At 39.8% G+C, this 23,165-nt stretch overlaps 1 protein-coding gene across 2 annotated transcripts in view; it reads left to right on the top strand.

Moving 5' to 3' along the window:
* Positions 1-1,617: 1,617 nt before the first annotated feature.
* NDFIP1 (Nedd4 family interacting protein 1) overlaps positions 1,618-23,165 on the top strand; it is a 49,139-nt gene continuing 27,591 nt past the window's right edge. The window contains exon 1 of one of the 2 annotated variants that reach the window (XM_036240839.1): positions 1,618-1,834. In XM_036240839.1, the coding sequence (XP_036096732.1) occupies positions 1,772-1,834 (63 nt within the window). In that variant the 5' untranslated portion in view covers positions 1,618-1,771. The remainder of the gene's footprint in view (positions 1,835-23,165) is intronic. The other variant, XR_004956465.1, reaches the window with a different exon arrangement.

Genomic DNA, 23,165 nt, shown 5'->3' with positions numbered 1-23,165 from the left:
ACAGAGGAGAGAGCAGCCGAAACAGGGTAGTTTCTAAACATATTTTAAAATATGTGGTTAAGCCTGGCTAGTGTGGCTCAGTAGTTGAGCATTGACCCATGTCCCAAGAGGTCGCCAGTTCAAGGCACATGCCCAGGTTGTAGGCCAAATCCCCATTGGGGGGCATGAAGGAGGCAGTCGATCAATGTTCTCTCTCATCAATATTTCTATCTCTCTCTCTCTCCCCTTTCCTCTCTCTCTAAAATCAATAAAGAAAAAAATATGTAGTTGACTAAACTTGAAAATTAGAAGCTAAACCAAGAATCATATTAATGCCAAGCCTAGACTACCAACATGGAAAGGCAATCAAGAAGAAATTGTCACAAGCCTCAAGGATTAGGTTTTCTTCAGTGTTGGACATGTGGGTGGAAGCAATCCCAGATGGCTGGGTGTAATAGAAAGAAACAAGATACCTCAAATGCCTGCTAGATAAGCTGTACTGTGCTACATGCCATGGGAGATATCAATATGTAAAAAAGCAAACACTCTTGTTCACAAAGTTTATGATTTAGCGGCATGATAATGATTTAAAAAGCAGGCTTAACAGGGTTTACATTCCAGATTTACCCCTTACTAGTTCTGTGTTATTGGGTCAAATATTTAATATCTTCGGGCATAGTTTCCTTATCTGTGAAACAGTAATAATTATCTCCTGTAGGGCAGATATGCCTGCTTCCTTTCAGCTCTTCCACAAGGCAAGCTCTCACTTCCCTCACCACCTCTGCACACGGTCCTGCTACCTGGAAAGCTCCTGGCTGGCTCCCTCTTTGAAGTTTTGCCTTTCAAGTCAGCTCCTCAGACAGCTTTGGTTCAGGAGAGATTGTGTCTGTGTCCACGAATGAGGCTGTTAAAACACTTAAAGAACTGCATAGAAATGAGGATGCTATTATCACCACCCATCCTAAATAGGCTTTGCGATCTAAGATGTTTTCGAAGGTTTAGGGTCAATGTTAAGGGTCTAATAGCAAGTAATTTAGGATTTGTGGGTCATACTAAACGAATGGGAGCAGCTGTGTTCCGATAACACCTAATTTATGGACACTGAAACATGCACATCATTTCTTTTCCGCGGTCACTGGAACGGATTTGGCCTCTCCCCTGCAGTTAACTGACCCTTGACCTAGGAGGATGGCAGACAGGAAGGGAGTGGGTAGGAGCCGAGATTCTGCAGCCAGACACCAGGATCAGGGAGCCGCAGTGTAAGGCTGTCAACCCCCCGGGAGTAACGACCTCCGTCTCCTGGGGCCGCGCCCCTGAGTGTGATGAGGGCTAGTGAGAACACGCGCGCGGAGCTCAGTGCTGGGGACGAGGTGCTCTCCACCAGCGTGGCCCTGTCGGTGGTGGCCACTGAGCAATTCGTCTTCAGTGGCCTCGAATCCGACGCTTCAGCCCGGGAGACGCTGAAACAGGGGCGGACCCCACCCGACGGCAGCACCGCGGGGCGAGGGCGGCGGCGCGAGAGGAGGCCGGGCCGGGCCGGGCCGCGCCGCGCGAGTCGGGGGCGGGGCGACGGCGCAGCGTCGTCGTCGTCGTCCCCGCCTCCTCCCCAGGGGCCGTGTCCGAGCCTCCGCCGCGGCGGCGCTCACAGCCCGAGGAGAGCGGCTTGCCTGGAAGCGGCGGCCATCGCGACCCACCCGAGGCGCGACCCCTCGGCCTCCCAGCGCTCTCCGGCCGCGGCGCCCGCGTCCCTTCAGCTCGCTCGTCCTCCCTCTTCCCTGCGGCCGGCTGCGCCATGGCGTTGGCGTTGGCGGCTCTGGCTGCGGTGGAGCCGGCCTGCGGCAGCCGGTACCAGCAGGTGAGCAGCGCCGAGTCCCGCCCCGGGCCCGGGCCCCGGGCTCGGGACCCCGGCCCTGCCCTCCCCGCTGGCCGCTACAGGCCTTTCCAGCCCGGCCCGTGGCCAACTCGACGCCGCGGCTTGCAGGCCGCGCTGGGCCTGGGCGGCCAGTCGGGCCCCGGGCTCGGATTCGAGGCCGCCGCGGGCCGGGCCGGGCCGGGCCGGTCCCTCCGCGACCTCGGGCAGGACTCGGGCGGTGGGAAAACCTCTGTCCCGCCGCGTTCCCTGCCTTTCCCACGGCGGGCGGGTCCCCGGCTCGGAACCCGCCACCGTCCGGAGACATGGACCTGGGGACATTAGGTTTTCCTTTTTCCACCCTTGGTTTGATGTCACTGGGAAGGAAAAAAAAGAAAAAATTCAAGCATGAAATGGAAAAAGAAACTAGGCGGAGAGAAAAGATTAAAATCGCTGTAACTGCCGCCGACCGCTCCCCGCAGCGAGATGCGATTACTCAGGGTTTCGGAGCCTCTTCGGTGTGGAAACCCATCCCCCACCTCCGTTTTAAGACAAATTCAAAAATGAGGCGAGAGACAAGCTCGCATTTTGCAGTAAATTTGGGAAAGGCGGTATTTAACTTTGATGGTGTCCCAAAATGTCGAGCTACGTGGAAGGCTGCAGGGCGTGTGCCTGGGTGTGTGTTTTAATAGCTTGGAAATGACGTTCAACGAGGTTTAATAGTATAGCTGGGGAGAAAATGTATGGGGGAATGGTTGGATTATTATCTAGGGTATGATTTATAAATTGAGGCCCCGGGGGAAAGAGCTTGTTTCACTCGCCACTCTCTCTAGCCGGGTTTCTCTCGGAAATTCGGAGAGACCGTCTGCAGGGGTTTTAGAGGTATTTAACACATCGTGACTGGGAATTGAGCCAGGTAGTAACTGATGTTAATTGGGACTGCAAATAACTGCTTGTGTTTTGTCGTGTTTCAGATGCTTTCAGTAGTATAATTTGCGTAAAATGCCCATCGTGCTTCTATGACATGAAATGTTCTATGTATATTTTAGAAATAAGGAAAAACAAGACAGTTAATACATTCGAATTAACCCTGGTGTGGCCAGTTCCTGACTGGTGTGTTTTGCTGTCATCAGCCCTGTGTTGTAATTTTCTCCTGCCTCCAGCTGGACTCCTGAAATGACTGGTTAAGAATTTAGCTTCTTCGTTTCATCAACACGCCCAAATTTTGGCAAAGCAGTCTAGTCCTTAGATGTCTCACAGCCTGGGTCTGGCACATGCTTTTTTGTGTGACCTTGGGCAAGGCTCTGGGTTCCTCTGCTTTAATAAAATATGAATAACAGGTGTCACTTAACTGTCACCAAGGTGTTTGCAAATCACCTGTACCCCATCATGTGATTTAATTCATTGTTTTTATCTTGCGTTGGATAAGGCATGCAACCAAAATGCTGTGGCTTTTCTTTGTACTGCCATCTTCTTGAGCTGTTAGGTAGTGCTCACACACTGCTAGAATACAAAAAAAAAAATTGGTGAAGTGTCAAAATTATGCATTCCTTGGTGTAGTATTTAGTAGCTTTAAATACACAGAATTGAGGTATGTCAGGGAGAGCCCATCATTATTTTGAAGAAATAAGCTTCAAAAGAGAGCAGAAAAGAGAAATAATTTTCTTAGATTGGAAAATACGAAAGCCAAAACAAAACAAACAACCCCTAAAGACCACAACAAAAACCTATCATCCATAGATAACCAAAGTTAATATTTTGATGTGTATCTCTGTAGTTATAGCTGTGTAAATATATACAAGTATAGAATATATGTGTACAGATAGGGAAAGCTAATATTGATCTACTATGAGCATTTGCTATGCACCAATCACAGCACTAAGTGCCTTACCTCCATTATTTCACTTAATCCTCTCACAAAGCCCTTAGAGCCTGGGTTTGGTAACGTATAGATGACAGTGAAGACTCCAAGAGGCTCAGTAACTTGCTCAAGGTCACAGCTTCTAAGTAGTGATTACAAGAATAAATACATACTCATCTACTTAAAACACAGGCTCATGGTCCAAATATAGCCATATGCACATATATAGGCATATCTTTTTACACACAGGTGCAATTCCATGGGCTTCTGATTATACTTTATACACTTTGTACATATGTACACACCTGTATGTTTTATATACTCATATGTGCTTGTGTGTATCATGTTCACACACATGTACATCTACAATTTGCATGTATATTCATGCACAAGTATGTACAAAGGCACACAATACAGCTATATAATACAATAGGGTCACTGGGTTTACTTTTTTTCCTTTATTGATTTGAGAGAGAGAGAGAGAGAGAGAGAGAGAGAGAGAAACATCGATGAAAGACAACATCTGATTGGCTGCCTCCTGCATGCCCCCTACTGGGAATGGGCCCACAGCCTAGGCATGTACCCTGACTGGGAATCAGTTAGCGACCTCTTGATGCATGGGTCAGTGCTCAACCACTGAGCCACACCGGCCGTGCGGGTTCACTTTTTTATGTCTGTATAGCATGTAATTGTATGGCTACAGCATAATTTAACCAATTGCCCATTGTTAGTCACTAAGGATGTTAAAATTTTTTTTTCTTTCACTAAAGTTTCTATTACATACATCTTAATCGATTTCCTTTGTATAAATTTCTATATATGGAAATGCTTGGTCAGAGAATATGCATATTTAAAAGAATTTTGAATTGTAGAATGTTGGTGAATTATCCAGGCAACTTTATAACATGATACTCTTTAGTTGTTACAAAAGGCCATTCTAACTTCTGTTTGATCTGCTAAATCAAATTGAGTTTATCTTCTATTGAAGTAAATGCAATGAAAACTGTATGATTCATTTATAAATGCAGACACAGTTTTGCCCATAAACATCTTTTTATTGGTAGTACAGTATGTGTACAAATTGAATTTAGCATCATGACAGACTACACAGAAAGGCTGGGCTTATAGCTTCCTTGCAGCTTTAGTTTTTTTTCCTTCCTTTTTGCCCTTTGAAACTGAGATTGTGTGTCCAAACATTTTGAAGCACTATTTGAGAAAGGTCTAGGTAGACCCATTGTTGAGATACCTGTTAAGTGTTATGTTTATTCCTGTTCAGCCATTTCAAGCACTCTTTGTTTCACTGGAATAGATCTTTGTCTATATCATGAATTTTTGCCAAGTGCTTCCTGAAATGTTTTGAGATATTTGGTTTTGAACCCAGTAAAAGGGGGTGATTATAAAGTGCTATATTGGCTTAAAAATAGACTAGAATGTTTAGTTTTAACTTGACTCATTGCCTGCAAAATAAGTTGCCCACTTGTGAGTGCCATTAATACAATTGTATTGTAGTTTGATGATATTGTAGAGTGATATCTTTTTGGATAAGGTCTGTCAGGATTGTGGAAGAAGGGAAAGAATTTCATTTCCGGTAGGCCAAACCATAATTCATGTTGAGATAAAGTCAGATCCTGGAGGAAGGTCCAAATAGTGCCCAAATGGTTTAATTTTTTTAGTTTCAAAAGTTATAATTATGTTATGAAATGCCCCTTAGAATGTTATGTCAAGATTTTATGGTTATTTTGCTGTATTAGTATGGCCAGTAATCAAAGAAATCATAAAAATATTGGAAATCTGGGTAGAATTATTTCTTTAAAATTTAAAAAATTGTGGTAAATATATGTATATAAAATTTACCATTTTAACCATTTTTAAGTGTATAGTCTGTTTTAGTGCCATTAAATACATTCACATTGTTGGGCAACCATCACCACCATCCATTTCTAGAACTTTTTCATCTTCCCCAACTGAAACTCTATACCCACTAATCCTTCTCCAGCCCCTGACAGCCATCATTCTACTTTCTATGAATTTGATTACTCTAAACACCTTATATATAAGTGGAAGCATATAGTATTTTAGTATTCTTTTGTGACAAGCTTTTTTTTTTTAACATAATGTCCTCAAGGTTGATCCACATTGTATCAGAATTTTAATATTTCATTTATGTATATGCCTTTTTTTTTTTAATCCTCACCAAAGGACATTTTTTTGTTTTTATTTCCAGACAGAGTGGGAGGGAGGGAGGGAGGGAGGGAGGGGGGAGAGAGAGAGAGAGAGAAACATTGATGTGAGAGAGACATATCAACTGGTTGCCACCCACATGACCCCAACTGGGACCAGGGACAAACTGCAACTGAGGTATGTGCCCTTAGTGGGAACCGAACTCCGGACTCTCCAGTCCTGGGATCGATGCTCTAACCACTGAGAAAAACTGGCCAGGGCTGCCATATTTTGTTTATCCATTCTTCCGTAGATGGTCACTTGAGGTGCTTTCACCTTTTGACTATTTTAAATAATGATACTGTGAATATGGGCATACAAGTATCTCTTGAGTCCCTGCTTTAAATTCTTTTGAATATATACTCAGAAGTGGAATTGCTCCCCTGGCCGGTTTGGCTCAGCGGTTAGAACGTCAGCCTGCGGTCCAGAGAGACCCGGGTTCGGTTCCCTCTAAGGGCACGTGCCTCGGTTGCAGTTTGTCCCCAGCCCTGGTTGGTCGTGTGGGTGGCAGCCACTCGATGTGTCCCTTTCACATCAATGTTTCTCTCTCTCTCCCTTTCTTTCCCTTCCACTCTATCTGAAAAAAAAAAAAAAAGTGGAAAAATGTCCTCGGGTGAGGATAAAAAAAAAAAAAAGTGGAATTGCAAGTTTATATGTTAATACTATGTTTACTTTTTTGAGGGCCTACCATACTGTTTTTCATAACAGCACACCATTTTACATTCTCACCAGCAGTGCCTAAGGGCTCCAGGTTTTTTTTTTTTTTCCACATACTCATCAACACTTATTTTCTATTTTTCTTTTTGATAAAGCCATCCTAATGGGTGTAAAGTGGTATTTCATTATGATTTTGGTTTGCATTTCCCCAGGGATTAGGGATATTGAGCATCTTTTAAATGTGCTTATTGGCCATTAGTGTATCTTCTTTGGAGAAATGTGTATTTAACTCCTCTGCCCATTTTTGAATTGTGTTGTTTGCTTTTTGTTATTGAGTTGTAGCAGAGTAATTTCATAACATTTATTTGAATTTTCAACTTTTACTATGAAAAGTTCAAGTATATACAAAAATATAGTATAATTAACCTTATGCATCTATTGCTTATCTTCAGCATTTAACAAATGATCAGTCTTGTTTCATTTATACTTCCCACCATTTTGAAGCAAATCATAGAAATGATGACATTTCATCCATAAATATTTGTGTGTAACTAAAAATAATCACATATGTTTTGTTTTATTTATTTATTTATTTATTTGGTACATGCCCCTAGCAGGAACCGAACCTGGTACTCTCTTGTCTGCAGGCTGACACTCCAACCTCTGAGCCAAACTGGCCAGGGCATGACATATGTTTTAAGCAGGTATTGTCACTTGAGAAATATATCATGAGATCCCTTTCATAATCTGTTAACAGTAGAGAGGATTTGTGAGTGGAGGAGCTGCAGGTCTAACTATCCTTTGTATTTCACTCTTGGAAATAAGCTGTGTATACTCTCTGTTGTTTTTGTAGCAGTGATGGATTGCTATTGTTCCATTCTTATTTTCTTTCCAGGTCCTGCTGGTTGACTACTTGTTTGTTAGGGGAGATTTAATTGGTTTAATCATTCTATCTTTGCCCTGGAAACTGGGCAGAACACCCTGGTTTGGGTAGAAATCAAGGCCTGGTTGAGGTGCTCTAAATTGATACCATCCACTAGTTTGCCTACACATAACTTTATCCTAGACACCAATTATGTTACATTAAATTATACTATAAAATAAATCCTATGATAATGATTTTGTATTTTTATTAATAAAAAGAGGAAGGCTTGCCCTGGCCAGTTTGGCTCAGAGGTTAGAGCATCGGTCCTCAGACCGGAGAGTCTAGGGTTTGATTCCGGTCAAGGCCGTGTGCCTTGATTGCGATTTGGTCCCCAGCCCCTGTCAGGGTTGTGCGGAAGACAACCAATTGATGTGTCTCTCTCACATCAATGTCTCTCTCTCTCTCTCTGTCCTCCCACTCTATCTGAAGATAAATGGAGAAATATCCTTGAGTGAGGATTAAAAAAAAGAGATTTAAGTGACATCCTCTGATTTATCTGTTCTTCGGGGTTTAAAATAATTACTTTGATTTCTTAATGATTTATTTTTATGTTATCTTTGAACAAATACACTTTAGTGGAGCCATATTCTTGTAGTAATAGTGAATGCCCATTTATTTTTTTGTTGTTGTTGTTGTATTTTTTGTTTGTTTGTTTGTTTTATCCTCACCCGAGGATATTTTTCCATTTTTTGTACAGATAGAGCGGGAGGGAGAGAGAGGAAGGGAGAGAGAGAGAGAAACATCGATGTGAAGGGACACATCGAGTGGCTGCCACCCGCACGACCAACCAGGGCCGGGGACAAACTGCAACCGAAGTACGTGCCCTTAGCGGGAACCGAACCCGGGTCTCTCTGGACCGCAGGCCGACGCTTTAACCGCTGAGCCAAACTGGCCAGGGCGTGAATGCCCATTTAGATAATACAGCTTTTAACACTTTAATTAGAGATTAATGCTGTAAATCTGCTTATCTTTATTCTCAAGTAATTTTTGCCAATATGCTAGGCAATTGGCAAATATCATATGTCAAATTTACATCCTCTAGCCCTGGCTGGTTTGGCTCAGCGGTTAGAGCGTCGGCCTGCGGTCCAGAGAGGCCCAGTTTTGGTTCCTGCTAAGGGCACATGCCTTGGTTGCAGTTTGTCCCTGGCCCCGGTTGGTCCTGTGGGTAGCAGCCACTCCATGTGTCCCTTTCATGTCGATGTCTCTCTCTCTCTCTTCCTCTCTCTCCCTCCCACTCTATCTGAACAAAAAATGGAAAAATGTCCTCGGGTGAGGATTAAAAAAAAGAAGAAGTAAAAAAAAATTACATCCTCTAGTTGTGATTTTTTTTTTTTTAACATACTTCAGTTATAATTGCTTCCAGTGGCTGTCTAGATAGAAGTTCAGTATGATTGTTGCCTTCCACAAGCAAGTGTTATTAGCTATCACATAGCACACCCTGCTGTTACAGTTAGGCTTATTTATTTCTTCTGAACAACACAATTTTTATTAAAAATTCTAAATACTGATAGAATTTAAGAATGTCTCTAGTGGAATATTTTCTTACTGATTACAGAAGTTCCTGTCACGTGTATATTTGTGTATATTGCCCCCCCCCCCAGCAATTTAGTATAATCTTTGACAGTTTTTCTTTTAAATTCATGTATTACATTAATATTAGTTAGTAGTTGATCAGAGGCTTGAATGTGATTTGGAGGTCTTTCTGGAGATAGGATAGTTAATTGATAGAAATACAAGGGTTTAGGGAATGGGTTCTATTTAATAACAATTTAATTTTTATCATTCAGTGCTTAAATGTGGCATTTAAAATGAAACATTTCTTGTACAATAGTACACAGTTACAATTTTCATTTGCTAAAGTCAAACAGTAACTTTGTAAAGGAAAACTTGATTTCCTTCAAGTTTGGTGTGCATTCTTCTGGCTTTTTTCTTTGCTTTAAAAAGGTATGTATATATATATATTTTTTTATATTTTAAAATAAAATTTACTTTTTGTAATGTTTTAGAATTTGAGAAACATTGAGAAGATAATACAGTTTTCATATACCTCAGACCCAGTTTCCCCTATTAACATCGTACATCCCTATGGTACATTCCTGAAATGAATGAACCAATATTGATACATTATTATTAACTACAGTCCATACTTTATTTAGATCTTCAGTTTATCTAACCTCCTTTTTCTGTTCCAGAATCCCATACAGGTTACCACATTACATTTGGTTATCATGTCTCTTTAGGCTCTCTTGGCTGTGACAGTTTCTCAAATTTGCCTTGTTTTTTTTTGTTGTTTGTTTGTTTTTTGAGAGAGTGGAAGGGAGATGGAGAGAGAGAGAAACATCAGTGTTAGAGAGACACATTGATTGGTTGCCTTCCAGGGGGGAATCAAACCTGCAATCTAGGTATGTGCCCTTGACTGGGAATCGAACCTGAGACCCTTTGAGGAGTGGGCCTGTACTCTAACCACTGGACCACACCAGCCAGGGTACACATTTTTTTTGTTTTTGATGAGTTTGACAGTTTACAGGCATATTGGCCATTTATTTGTAGAATGTCCCTCAATTGGATTTGTCTGATGCTTTTCTCATGATTAGACTAGGGTTGTGTGTTTTGGGGGAAGAAGACCATAGAATTAAAGTGCCATTTCATCACATTATATCAAGAATGCATACTATATACATGAGTTATGTTGACCTTGATCACCTGATTGAAGTAGTGTTAGTCAGGTTTCTCTACTGTAAAATTACTCTCCTCCCCCCACCTTTTCATGCTGTACTCTTTGGAAGGAAGTCAGTGTACAATCCACACATTAGGGTTGGGGAGTTATACTCCACCACATCATTGAGTGCAGAGTATGTATATAAATTTGGAAATTCTCTGCATGGGACATTTGTCTCCAACATTAATTTATTCAGTGATATCAGTATGGACTCATTTATTTTATTCTTTTTTTTTTGCAGTGTAAAATTTTTATATTTAGAATTAGCCAGCTGGACTGAGTTTAGATGATTCCAATTTTGTTGGCAACATCCAAAGCATCATAGTCAGGAACCAGTCAAACATATGCCTTCTTCTCGCCATCAGGCCTGATCAGGGTGTTGACCTTGGCCACATCAATGTCATAGAACTTCTTCACAGCCTGTTTGATCTGGTGTTTGTTGCCCTTGACATCCACAATGAACACAAGTGTATTGTCTTCTATATTCTTCATGGCTGACCTGGTAGTCACGGGGAGTTTGATGATGGCTTAGTGGTCAAGCTTGTTTCTCCTAGGTGCGCTCTTAGAAGCCATGGCGCCAAAGGAGAAGAAGGAAGCCCTTGCCCCTCCTAAAGCCGAAGCCAAAGCAAAGGCTTTGAAGGCAAAGAAAGCAGTGCTGAAAGGTGTCCACAGTCACACAAAAAAGAAGATCACACATCACCCACCTTCCGTCAGCCTAAGACACTGAGGCTCCAAAGGCAACCGAAATATCCTCAGAGACCTAAGGACAGAAAAGAAATATATGTGTGTATATGTATCTCTAAAATTTTTCTATATGTAACCATCTATGTTAAACTAACCAACTCTAATCTATTACTACATGGATCACTCTAGCTTCCTCCCCTCATTTATCTGTAAACTCCTAGTCCAACAGTGAGAAATCTGGCTCCTGCTGTCTGCTGTCCACTTACCTTATTCTTGAATTCTAATAATACATGTGTAGCAGAATTGTTAACCCCACACTCCTGTGGAAAACAGTTTTATCAACCAGAGGACAGGGTATATGTACAGGCTCTTTTGCTTTTAGTCATACAGACTCTATTCATTTCCAAAGTTAACTTAGGTACTTAGGTCAGCACCTTTTCCCCACATTCTTCAGTGGGGTTGTTTAATACATTTATAGTACAGTTAGATTGTCTTGCCACATTCTGCCTACCATACTGGGAACCACTAACAGCCTAAATGTGTGTTGTTTTTTAAAAAATTTTTCCATATTAAAGTTTACTCTTAGTGCTTTAAAGTTCTATAGGTTTTGACAAATACATAGTATTTATTTTTATTCTTATTTTTTTGCTTTTTTTTTATTCTTACCCGAGGACATTTTTCCATTTTCTGTTCAGATAGAGTGGGATGGAGAGAGAGGAAGAGAGAGAGAGAGAGAAACATCAAGTGGCTGCCTCCCGTATGACCCAACCAGGGCCGGGGACAAACCGCAACCCAGGTACATGCCCTTAGCAGGAACCGAACCCGGGTCTCTCTGGACCTCAGGTCAATGCTCTAACCGCCGAGCAAAACCGGCTAGGGCTCCTTTTTTTTTTTGGTACGTGCCCCTAGTGGGAACCAAACCCGGGACTCTCTGGTCCGCAGGCCGACACTTTAACCGCTGAGACAGACTGGCCAGGGCCAGGGCTCTTATTTTTTTGCATTTTTAAACAATACTTTATAAGAAAAATGGTTGGAGTGAACTCTTATTATTTATTTTCCAAATTTTCTATTTAAAAATTCCTTTGAAAACTTGAATGGAAATAATTTCAAACTTACAGAAAATTTCAAGAACAGTATAAATTAATATCCATATATCTATTGCCCATATTCACCTTAAACATTAAGATTTGATTAACAGTAGATACAATCCTATAAAAATTAAATGAAGTACATACCCAGCCGGTGTGGCTCAGTGGATTGAGTATTGTCCCATGGACTGAGAGGTCCTGGTTCAATTCCTGGTCAGGGTACATGCCTGGGTTTGAGGCTTGATCCCCAGTAGGATGTGTGCAGGAAGCAACCCATTGATGTTTCTGTCTGATATTGATGTTTCTATTTCTCCCTTCCTCTCTCTCTAAAAAATAAATAAAAACATGTTTTAAAAAAATCTGGATGAACTACAGCTAAAATCTAAGTTCCTTTACCCACCACAATCCTTTCTCTATAGAAGTCAGTGCTTATTTCACTATTTACTTTGTTATCCAGTTATTTTTAATTTACTTTGTCCTTATTAAATTTATTTTATTTTATTAAGAAAAAAAATTTTTTTTTCTTTAGAGAGAGAGGAAGGGAGAGGGAGAGAGTGACAGAAACCTCAATGAGAGAGAACATGGATTGGCTGCCTTCTGCATGCCGCCAACTGGGGATTGGGCCCACAACCTGAGCATGTGCCCTGACCAGGAATCTAACCAGAGACCTCTTGGTGCACGGGTCGACGCTCACCCAGTGAGTCACACCAGCTGGGCTGTCCTTATTAAATTCAGATGATGTTTTGTAGGCTAAGGACTCAGGAATATTGTTTTTTAGTATTTTGAAGCTTTCCGTTTAGGAGCTTTATGTTAGAGCATCCTAACTTTTCATGTAACTGTGTGTTAATAAGCAGTTTTGAAGCTTGTGAATGTAGACTTTAGTATCTGGAAGGTTCACCTTGGGCCATGTCTAGAGACTAATTCAGGAGAACATAAAAGGGCTTTATTAAAACATTTAATCACTAATAGTCCAGCTTCTGTCATGAAGTAAGTAGTTGTGTGACTGTGGCCAAGAACTTGAACCTCCTTCTAGCCTTCACTTTCTTTTGTGAAATTAAGTAGTTGGACTAGATAATTTTAACCCTTCGCAGCTTTATAATTGTGTGTGTGTGTGTGTAGAAGCTGGTGGCCTTAATCCAGAGAGACAGCTCTCTATTGATGATTCAGCAAATTTCTTTCATAATAAATTATTATTTTATTTTTATTTTTTTATCCTCACCCGAGGACATTTTTCCATTTTTTTGTTCAGATAGAGTGGAAGGGAGAGAGCGGAAGAGAGAGAGAAACATTGACCTGAAAGGGACACATCGAGTGGCTGCCACCACATGACCCATGGGCCGGGGACAAACTGCAACCGAGGTACACGCCCCTAACGGGAACCGAACCCAGGTCTCTCTGGACGGCAGGCTGACGCTCTAACCGCTGAGCCAAACCAGGGCATAAATGATTATTTAAAAAAAATTTTTTTTTTCCTTTATTGATTTTTAGAGAGAGGGGGAGAGAGATAGAGAAACATCAATGAAAGAGAATATCAATTGGCCACTTCGTGCATGCCCCCCACCGGGAATCGGGCCCACAACCCGGGCATGTGTCCTGACCAGGAATCGAACCAGCAACCTCTTGGTGCATGGGTCGATGCTCAGCCACTGAGTCACACCAGCCGGACAATAAATGATTATTTTTAAAAGCAGTGTCAGTAAGTATAGATGGGTGAGTTTATGCCAAAAGAAAAAAGTTATGCATGATTTAAAAATATAGAAAGTATCTCCTTAATAGTACATTTTAAAAGAATGAGTCACTGATAAGTATAGAATGCTGTTTTGTAATTTTGCAATAGTGAAAACATTATGTTTATGTTTTATACTCTGGTCAACTTCAAACAAACATTGTATTATTATGGCCATAAATTAATAATGCTTTTAGAAATCAGAAAAATTAATAACTTTAAACATTTTAAAATTAATTTCAGAACAATTTTAGGTTCATAATCAAGTCAGTAATCTTTTTTTTTTTTTTCTTTTTATCCTCACCCGAGGACATTTTTTGTTCAGGTAGAGTGGGAGGGAGAGAGAGGAAGAGAGAGAGAGAGAGAGAAACATCAATGTGAAAGGGACACATCGAGTGGCTGCCACCTGCACGACCGACCAGGGCCGGGGACAAACTGCAACCAAGGCACATGCCCTTAGTGGGAACCGAACCCGGGTCTCTCAGGACCGCAGGCCAATGCTCTAACCGCTGAGCCAAACCGGCCAGGGCAAGTCAGTAATCTTTTAAAAGCAAGGAAATATTGACTTTAAAATTTTAAAGATTTTTTTAAAGTAGCTGACTTTTGATTTCTAGTAGTCTTTCTTTTATTCATTGCTTTTAGTAGTTGCATTTTCAGAAGTTTAGAAAATCTGCTTATATTACTATAGAAACAACATAAGATGTGAAGTATGATTTGAGAGTTGCCTGCAGCCTTGGAGATCTTATACATGGTTGAAAGTTGATAGAGATTGTTTTCTACACTTTTGTCCTTGTATTGCTGAATTGCATTTTCAGAAATAGTATTTTAAAGTGCGCTTACAGTCAGTTCTCAGTCATGCGTGTTTAGGAGCAGCTAATTCTTTTAAACATATTGGTCCAGTTTCATTTTAGGTGACTGAATTAATTGAAGTGATCACAGTTATGTGATCTGGTGAGCTTTACGGCCATCTTGTCACACTTTAGCTCTGGCCAAAATACTAGCCCAGTAGAGGGGGAGAAAATAAATTGTTAGGCATGAAAGGTAATCATTGGCTTATATTAACACCTACTATTGTTTGGAAGGTTAAATTAAACTATCTTTTATTTTCTGTGGATCAGATTGGTTTGACATAATCCAAATACCATTTTAAGTTTAAGACTTCACATTTCAATGAAAATGTTTAAGTGAGACTCTAATTGTGTTTGGAAGGACCTCGACAGTTACCGGGGTATACTTTCGAACACTGATTTTGTATTTCTCTTAGGTTGCTTAAATTATTATGTTACTGTCCCTAGTTAATGTTGTACTTATTTTTGAGAAATGAATTTTTTTTTCTCTTTCAAAAGTATAGACTGGCTTTCAAATACATTGATATTACAAAGAATATTTAATGATGAAGGATTATTCCACCATATAAGACTATATATATTCCCCTTAAAGGCTAAAAGGATATCTGAAAGATGGGATTGTGGGTGGTTTTTATTTTATTCTCTGTATTTTTATCAAGTTTTCTCCTTGTGAATTTATACATTTTGTAATCAAGAAGAAGAAAGTATTTAAGAAATCTCTCTGTTCTGTTTTTATTATTATTAAAAAAATGTTACTTTTGTGCTTGTCTTAGAACATGTGTAGAGTACAATGTATTTTTCCCCTCAAAATTTGTATCTTGGTTTTAAAAATGTCAAGCTACCATTCACCAAAGACTTTTCATCTTATGAGCCATTTATAATTTAATTAATAGGTGGCATTTATGAAGTGCCAACTTACATGTTTAAATACTGTACTGTTATGGAATGCACAAGGATGTGCCACAGGCCTTCCTGGTTATAAGTTTCCTAAGTACCTTTAGACTGCTTTGTTTATCTTTTTGCCTTTCCCTCTATTTCTTTTATTTTCTTCTTTCCCTTACTTAATGGTACCCTGCACAATTTTATGCATATAGTTACGTACTCATTAAATGCCTATTGAGTGACTCTAATCAATGAGAATGTATTATGGTATTATATAATATTAATTATAGTAATTCAGAGAATGAGATAATAGATAATTTAGAGAATAGGATAGTAGATAAAAGGCATTATTTTGAGATGGAAGAGATTACTTGGTTCCAGAGACTTCTGGGAAGCTTCTGAGAAAATGAAACGAGACTGGCCTTCAAGGATGGGTAAGCTGGACATGCGGAAGTCATGGACTTTTGTGGGAAACGGTGGATTCTCATGATCTGTTTGCTCCAGGGAACTTGTTCCAATTCCTAGAATGCATCATCCTCTCTGGCCTGGAGGCCTCCCCTAACTCTGTTTCCTTTATCTGGAATCCCCTCTCCCTTCGAGCCCCCACTCTTAGTTTTGGTAGTCTGTCCTAAGGGGAGTTTGAGTACCTCTACCTTCCCCTCATTAGGTTAGTTTCCCTGAGCACAGCATTTCCCTTATGTGACATATTTTGTAATCATATTTTTATCTTTTTATTTTACTTCCTTTTTTTTTTTAATCCTCACCAGAGGATATTTTTCTATTTATCTTCGGATAGAGAGGAAGGAAGGGAGGGAGGGAGGGAGGGAGGGAGACACAGAGAGAGAGAGAGACACATCCAGGTGAGAGGGACACATCGACAGGTTTCCTCCCCCACGACCCTGAGCAGGGCCAGGGACGAACCACAACCCGAGTACATGCCCTTGGACGGAATCAAACTCGGAACTCGGTCCATGGGCTGATGCTCTAACCACTGGAAAAAACTGGCCAGTGTTCTTTTTTACTTTTTATTTTGTTTTTATATCGAAGGTGTATACACGTAAAGGTTAGCGTCAAGTAGATCTTTTAGGCTTTTGATCAACAACAGCAGTCTTCTGCTTACCCCGCCTGCGTAGCTCTTTTAGCTATTTCTTTTGCTGTTTTGCAATTATCCATGTAGTTAAATAACGTAGTGTACTACTACTTAATTTTTCAGTTTTCAGCATTTTTTAAATTGACTTACCAATATTGGATATAAGGATTTAGCTCTCTTTTTTAAATTTAATTTTATTTTTTTATCTTCACCCGAGGACATTTTTCCACTTTTTGTACAGATAGAGTGGGAGGGAGAGAGAGGAAGAGAGAGAGAGAGAAACATCGATGTGAAAGGGACACATCAAGTGGCTGCCACCTGCACGACCAACCAGGGCCGGGGACAAACTGCAACCGAGGTATGTGCCCTTAGTGGGAACCGAACCCAGGTCTCTCTGGACCGCAGGCGGACGCTCTAACCGCTGAACCAAACCGGCCAGGGGATTTAGCTCTCTTTTGCCACCATCACACAACACTTCCTGTCTCTGTTTTTCTAATGTATTTATATCTATAATGTGGTTAGATCAGTGTTCAGCATTTATAATAGTTGAAAATTTATAGTATACTGTGGTTACTTTTCTTTGTTCGAACAGTACGTGATTTTCCCTGAAGTTAATTTTTTTGTTTGCTTAATTTTCTATGTACATATCATAAATTTGCCAGTAGTACTAATTCATCCTCAGGCTCTCACCTAATAATCTTAATAGTTTTCTGATATGTTCAAATGCATCAGATATTTTCTTGACTTCATTTAGAGAGTGTGGAGATCTTTTCTGACCCCTTGACCTGTTCTAGAAGGTTGTTCTCAAGGCTTGCTTTTTAGTTATCCTGGGGATTTCCTTTCCCTGTCATTTTAATTGTAGTGCCTTTCCTTGAGTCACATCTTTCTTGGTTTACTGCCTCATTTTCATGGAACACACCTCCAGTAACTTTCTGAGGAAGAATGCATGGGAGGTAACTTATCTTCACATTTACTTAGACTTCTGTGTTGGAAGCATTTTTCTCTAGAATTTTGAAGGCATTTGTTCCATTGCCTTCTAGAATACACTGTTGCTATTAGGAAGCCTGAAGCCATTTATGATGACTGATTCTTAAATGTGACCTACTTCCTCAACCTTTAGGAGCCTCCTTTTATCCTCAGTGTTCTTAAATTTCACTATGTTGTACCTTGGTGTAGATCTATTTTCATCCATTGTGCCAGGTACTTAGTGGGCTTTTTGGTCTGGAAGCTCATGTCTGTTAGTTCTGGGAAATTTTTTAAAGTATGTGTTTGATTTTTTTTCCTTTTTCTTTGGATCATGGAGTTCTCGTACTGATTCTTTACCTTTTTTAAAACCTCCTTTGTTTTTTATCTGTCTTTTTCTCTACTTTCTATGAATTTTTCTCAATTTTATCTTCTCAGTGATAAAATTTTAACTTCTGTTGTCATTTTTAAAAATATCAGTAGTCCCTTTACTTGATATTTTATGTTTTACCATAATATTTTTCTGGTACACTTCAAGATGAGACATTGTGGGCCCATTAATTTCATGTCCATATGTCTAATACATATTCGTCCAAGTGTATATTAAAAGAATTCAGATATTTGACAATTGACTATATATATATAAATCTGAATCTATATCTACAACCCTACTTGACCATAGAGTGCATCTCTCTATAGTTATAACTAATTCTAAAATTCCTCAAAATGTCTCTAATTTTTGTTGAATGTATTCAAAATTATATAGGTTTTATTTGTACAATTCTATGATACATCATCTGTATGTTATATATTGTGTGTTAACCACTCCAGTCTGTTGTCATTTTTAATTTTCAAAACTCTCTTAATTGTTCCCCTTCCTTTTTTTTTTTTCCTTTTAAGTAGCACCCTGTCCTTGTTTTATGGTTCTAATTTATTTTTCTTTTCTTTTCCTGAGAGTTTTTAAAGTTATTTTTTTCTTTCTTTTTTAAGTTTTCATCTTCAGCATAGTTGTTTCCTTTGTATACATTTACTCTCTTTGCTTTGGCCTTTTATTACCTTTTATGTTAGAAGCTTTCTTTTGGTGCATGGTGATCTTTGCCTGCTTGGTTAAGAGTGCATGGTCTGTACAGCAGTTTGGAAGCTGCTCATTATGCTTGCTGGAGTTTCTCACTGAGGCCTGTACATAGTGTGATCTGACTAGGCTTTTTCTTTGAGTGACAGTGCCTGTAGGTCTTTACTCGGGCTGGTCAGTTTCCCCAGTGAACAGGCCTGGTTGCTAACAGTGTGGGAGCTGATTGGGGGAAGAAGGCCAGGAAATCTCAACATTTAGTACATAAATTTCTCAATCACTTTCCTTCTGATATGCTACCCTTTCTCCTAAAACACTGTTTTTTCCAGCCCAGAAATCTCTGTTTTTACTCTCTCCAGAGAATAAACCTCTAGTCTTTAATAAGGATTCTGGGAGCTGTGTGTATTTAACTGTATCTCTAACCTTTCTCATTTTCACTCCTACTTTTACCTGGACCCCGTGCCACCAATTCTCTAGCGTTTTGGAGGTATAGTGCAAGACAGGTTGTTTTTCTACTTTCTGGTTTAGGATTCCATTTTCTTGGGTATACTGTGTGTTAGTGCTTCTAGCTTTCAGGATTTTATATTGCTGGTTCCTCTCCTGTTACTTGTCTTTGTGGTCTTTTACCTTAAAACTAACAAAATTTGAACATTTACATTTAAGAGGGTTTTGGAAGGAATAAGAGGCAAATGTGTGTTTAATCGTTAACTGAAACATTATAATTGTAATGACTTATTTTGATTGTCTTATTTTGCTAAATTATAGACTTAGTGAGGTTAAAAAAAAAACACCAGTCATGTGTTATTGTTGTGTCCTTGGACCCCACACCAGTCATGGCCTTACATGATCATTGAGTGGTGTTAAATGAATCTAGCAGCTAAACACTTGCATAATGGAACTTCTGTGATGATGGGGTAGAGGGAATGATATGCCTAATGCATTTCCCTTTTGGTTCTCTGTTTTTGTAGAAGGGGATCTCATGACTAGGCCTAAATTAAGGCAGGCTCTTTTGAATAGAATATCTTTCCCGCCATAATCTCTGCCCTAGCATGCTCTACAACCAGGCAGTGGTGGTGGCAGTGGTGGTATCATCATTGTTGTTATCATAAGCAAGTATAACTGTGAAACTTAGCCTGACAGAGAGCTCTGGTAGCTCACCGGCTAGCAGAGCCAAGCAGGCTGCATGCAGTCAGCACATGTCCTTGGGTTATATGTGTGTCCCTGTCACTTTCAGTGACTGTGCATTTGACTTCACTGTCTTTTTAGTGTCGAATATTTCATTTTTTTAACATGCCAGTTCATTATTTTTAATAAATGTGAACTGGTAAATTAAGATGGCATTAAGATTAGCTGCCATTTCTTCAGGTAGTTTTCTGTTAGAGCTCCACATCCTGCTTTGTCAACATGCCCTAAAAGGGTGTCCGTGATGTGCCGCTCACTTTTGAGTGCTGGGGTGAATACAGCTATAAATCATGCAAAGGTCCCAGTCTACAGAGAGCTCTCAGTCTACATCTCGAATCCTCCAACAGGCTCCTTTTCCCCCTTTCCTAAGTTGTTAGTGAAGTAACAACTTATATACAGAAACATACACAGATTATACATATACAGCTCAGTAAATTTTCACAAGCTGAAAACATATTTAATTAGTAGCTAGATCAAGAAACAGCATTTTCAGGACCCAAGTCTCTCTTCAGGCCTTTCAATCACTCCCTCCCTAGGATAACCACTCCCTGGCATGTTAGTTTTGCCTGGTTGATCTTTATATAATCATATGTACCTAAGAAACTACTTCCTTTGGTATTTAGTATAATGGTGTGTAGGAATAGTGCTTCTGTCAACAGATTTAATGAAAAAAGTATCTGGCCCAGCCAATGTGGCTCAGTGGTTGAGCATCAACCCATGCACCAAGAGGTTGCTAGTTCGATTCCTGTTCAGGGCACATGCCAGGTTGTGGGCCATATCCCCAGTGGGGGGCATGCAGGAGGCGACCAGTCGATGTTCTCTCTCATCGATGTTTCTCTCTCTCCCTCTCCCTTCCTCTCTCTCTCATTCAATAAAGAGAAAATTTTAAAAAAAGAAAAGAACAAAGTATCTGTCCTTGTTGACAGGTGTTGATTCTAAGGTACATAAAGCATCATTTAACAAATCTCATCAAATTATGTTTTTATTATTATTATTATTATTGATATTTAGAGAAAGGAAGGGAGAGGGAGAGATAGAAGCATTGATGAGAGAGGACATCGGTTGGTCGCCTCCTGCAGGCCCTCCCAACCCCCAGGATCGAGCCCACAACCTGGGCATGTGCCTGACTGGGAATTGAACTGGCAACCTCTTGGTTCATGGATCGACACTCAACCACTGAGCCACACCGGCCGGTCTGAAATTATGTTTTTGTTTTGTTTTGGATCCTCACCTGAGGACATTTCTGCATAGAGCGAGAGGGAGAGAGAGAGGAACATCGATGTGAGAGAGAGACATCGACTGGTTCCCACACACACGACCCAAACCGGGGCCGGGGACAAACTGCAACCGAGGTACGTGCCCTTAGCGGGAACTGAACCAGGGCCTCTCTGGTCTGCGGGCCGACGCTCTAACCGCTGAGCCAAACCAGCCTGGGCACTTACCTTATTTTAAATGTTATCACTAATTAATAATAGAGAACTATTCTTGCATGTAAAGAATTTTGGTGATGTTAGAATAACACAATTTATAGTCAATGTACAATTAAAATCTTCATCTATATATAATAGAAAATTTACCGTTCTCACAAATTGGCTGTTTTGAAACAACAGAGTAAAATAGCATACTCAGTCGTTTATGCAATAGCAGGGCCAGGTCTAAAGAAATGTGCTTGTTTACTTTCTGGTAATTATACTGTCTCATTTGGTAGGATTTAAAGAGTATGCAGAAGTAGTGGGTTGGTAATGATAGGTTTAAAAATTACATTTTAAGGTAAAAGTTTTATAAATTAACTCTAAATTTAGAAGTGGTAAATAACATTTAAAGCTAGAGTTTAGGCATTGGTCCAGGATTTTCTGAAACTTACTGATAAACACTTAAAGAAGGGATTTTTTTTTTTTTTATCCTCACCCGAGGACATTTTTCCATTTCTTGTACAGATAGAGTGGGAGGGAGAGAGAGGAAGGGAGAGACAGACAGAAACATCGACGTGAACGGACACATCGAGTGGCTGCCACCCGCACGACCAACCAGGGCCGGGGACAGACTGCAACCGAAGTACGTGCCCTTAGCGGGAACCGAACCCGGGTCTCTCCAGACCGCAGGCCGATGCTCTAACCGCGGAGCCAAACTGGCCAGGGCTAAAGAAGGGATTTAAAACTTAGGATAATTTTGTACGCTTAAAACCTGTATGATTTTATTAACTAATATCACCCCAATAAATTCAATTAAAAATACAATTAAAAAATACTTTAAATTTTCTTTCTGTTTAAGTAGGACTCAACCAAGAAAAAAGTAATGAGTAGTTTACAAATACTTGTACTTCATGGAATTTTTGGATAGTTCAGCATTATTTTCTACATGTTTGTTATATTCATGTGAATTGTGAGGTATATTTTGATAACTCTTCTTGTGTGTAAGGAATTATGTGTTGTTTTTTTCTCTTTGTTGTTTAGTAGGGTTTTTTGTCATCCTATTCTTAGTAAATAGAGAGAATAGAATCCAGTAAAGACTTTTAAGTGCCTTTAAGTACTGCCTTTGGTACAGTGGTAAATGTTGCTCCTTACTTAGGTCCAATGTTAGCCTTGGCTCTGCTGTTGCCTGAAAATAGCTCATTTTTGAATTGAAGATTATCTTTAGAACTACTTAGGGGAGGGAAATGAGGATGTCTTCTTGCTGGGTTGGGAACTCAAATGAGAATTTAAACCTGTAAGATATATGTCTTTAAGCTTTTTAATTTCAAGTTTGCTGCGATTAGTATCTAGAGCCATGAATTATTTCTGTAAATTTAAACTGTTGTTTAGCTAAAATGTCATATATTTATTTCTAATAGCAACAGTATAGATAGGATACAGAGGAATGTAGTAAGAAGAAAAACATTCATTATTTTAAATGTGCTATATTTCATAGGCTAAATATAAAGGGCAAAACATTATTACCACCTGTTTGTAAGTAAATATTAAACAATAAATTGAGGGTGATCAGGCCAAAACATATAACAACAGACTGTGATATATTTAAAGTGGGAACATGGACGAGTTTTCGGATTCTTCTAGGGAGCCATGACAGAGTTCACTCAGTCTAGAGAAAGAGCATCAGGAAAGTGGGAGTTGGGCACAGTCTGGTGTGTGGTAAAGAGAAAGCCCATCTAAGTGTTCGGATCATTGGATTATTCCTATCTCAGCAATGGAGATATAGGTAATTATGGGTAGTTTTGTATTAAATTTAGTGCTTTATATTGCTTACATAGGTAATTGTATAATCCTTTTTAGAGAAAAAGTATTACTTATTTAGAGATAAGTTAAATTGATTAGAATTGTTAAAAAAACAAACAAACTTGACATTAAAGAATCCAGCCCCCAAAAGGTATTTATTATCTGTCAGCTATACAATATAAGGATCCCCCATCCAACAGCACAGAGCAGG

This window comes from Molossus molossus, unplaced genomic scaffold (assembly GCF_014108415.1).
Source record: "Molossus molossus isolate mMolMol1 unplaced genomic scaffold, mMolMol1.p scaffold_m16_p_4, whole genome shotgun sequence".
Classification (NCBI taxonomy): domain Eukaryota; kingdom Metazoa; phylum Chordata; class Mammalia; order Chiroptera; family Molossidae; genus Molossus; species Molossus molossus.
This window is presented reverse-complemented; position numbering and strand designations above follow the sequence as displayed.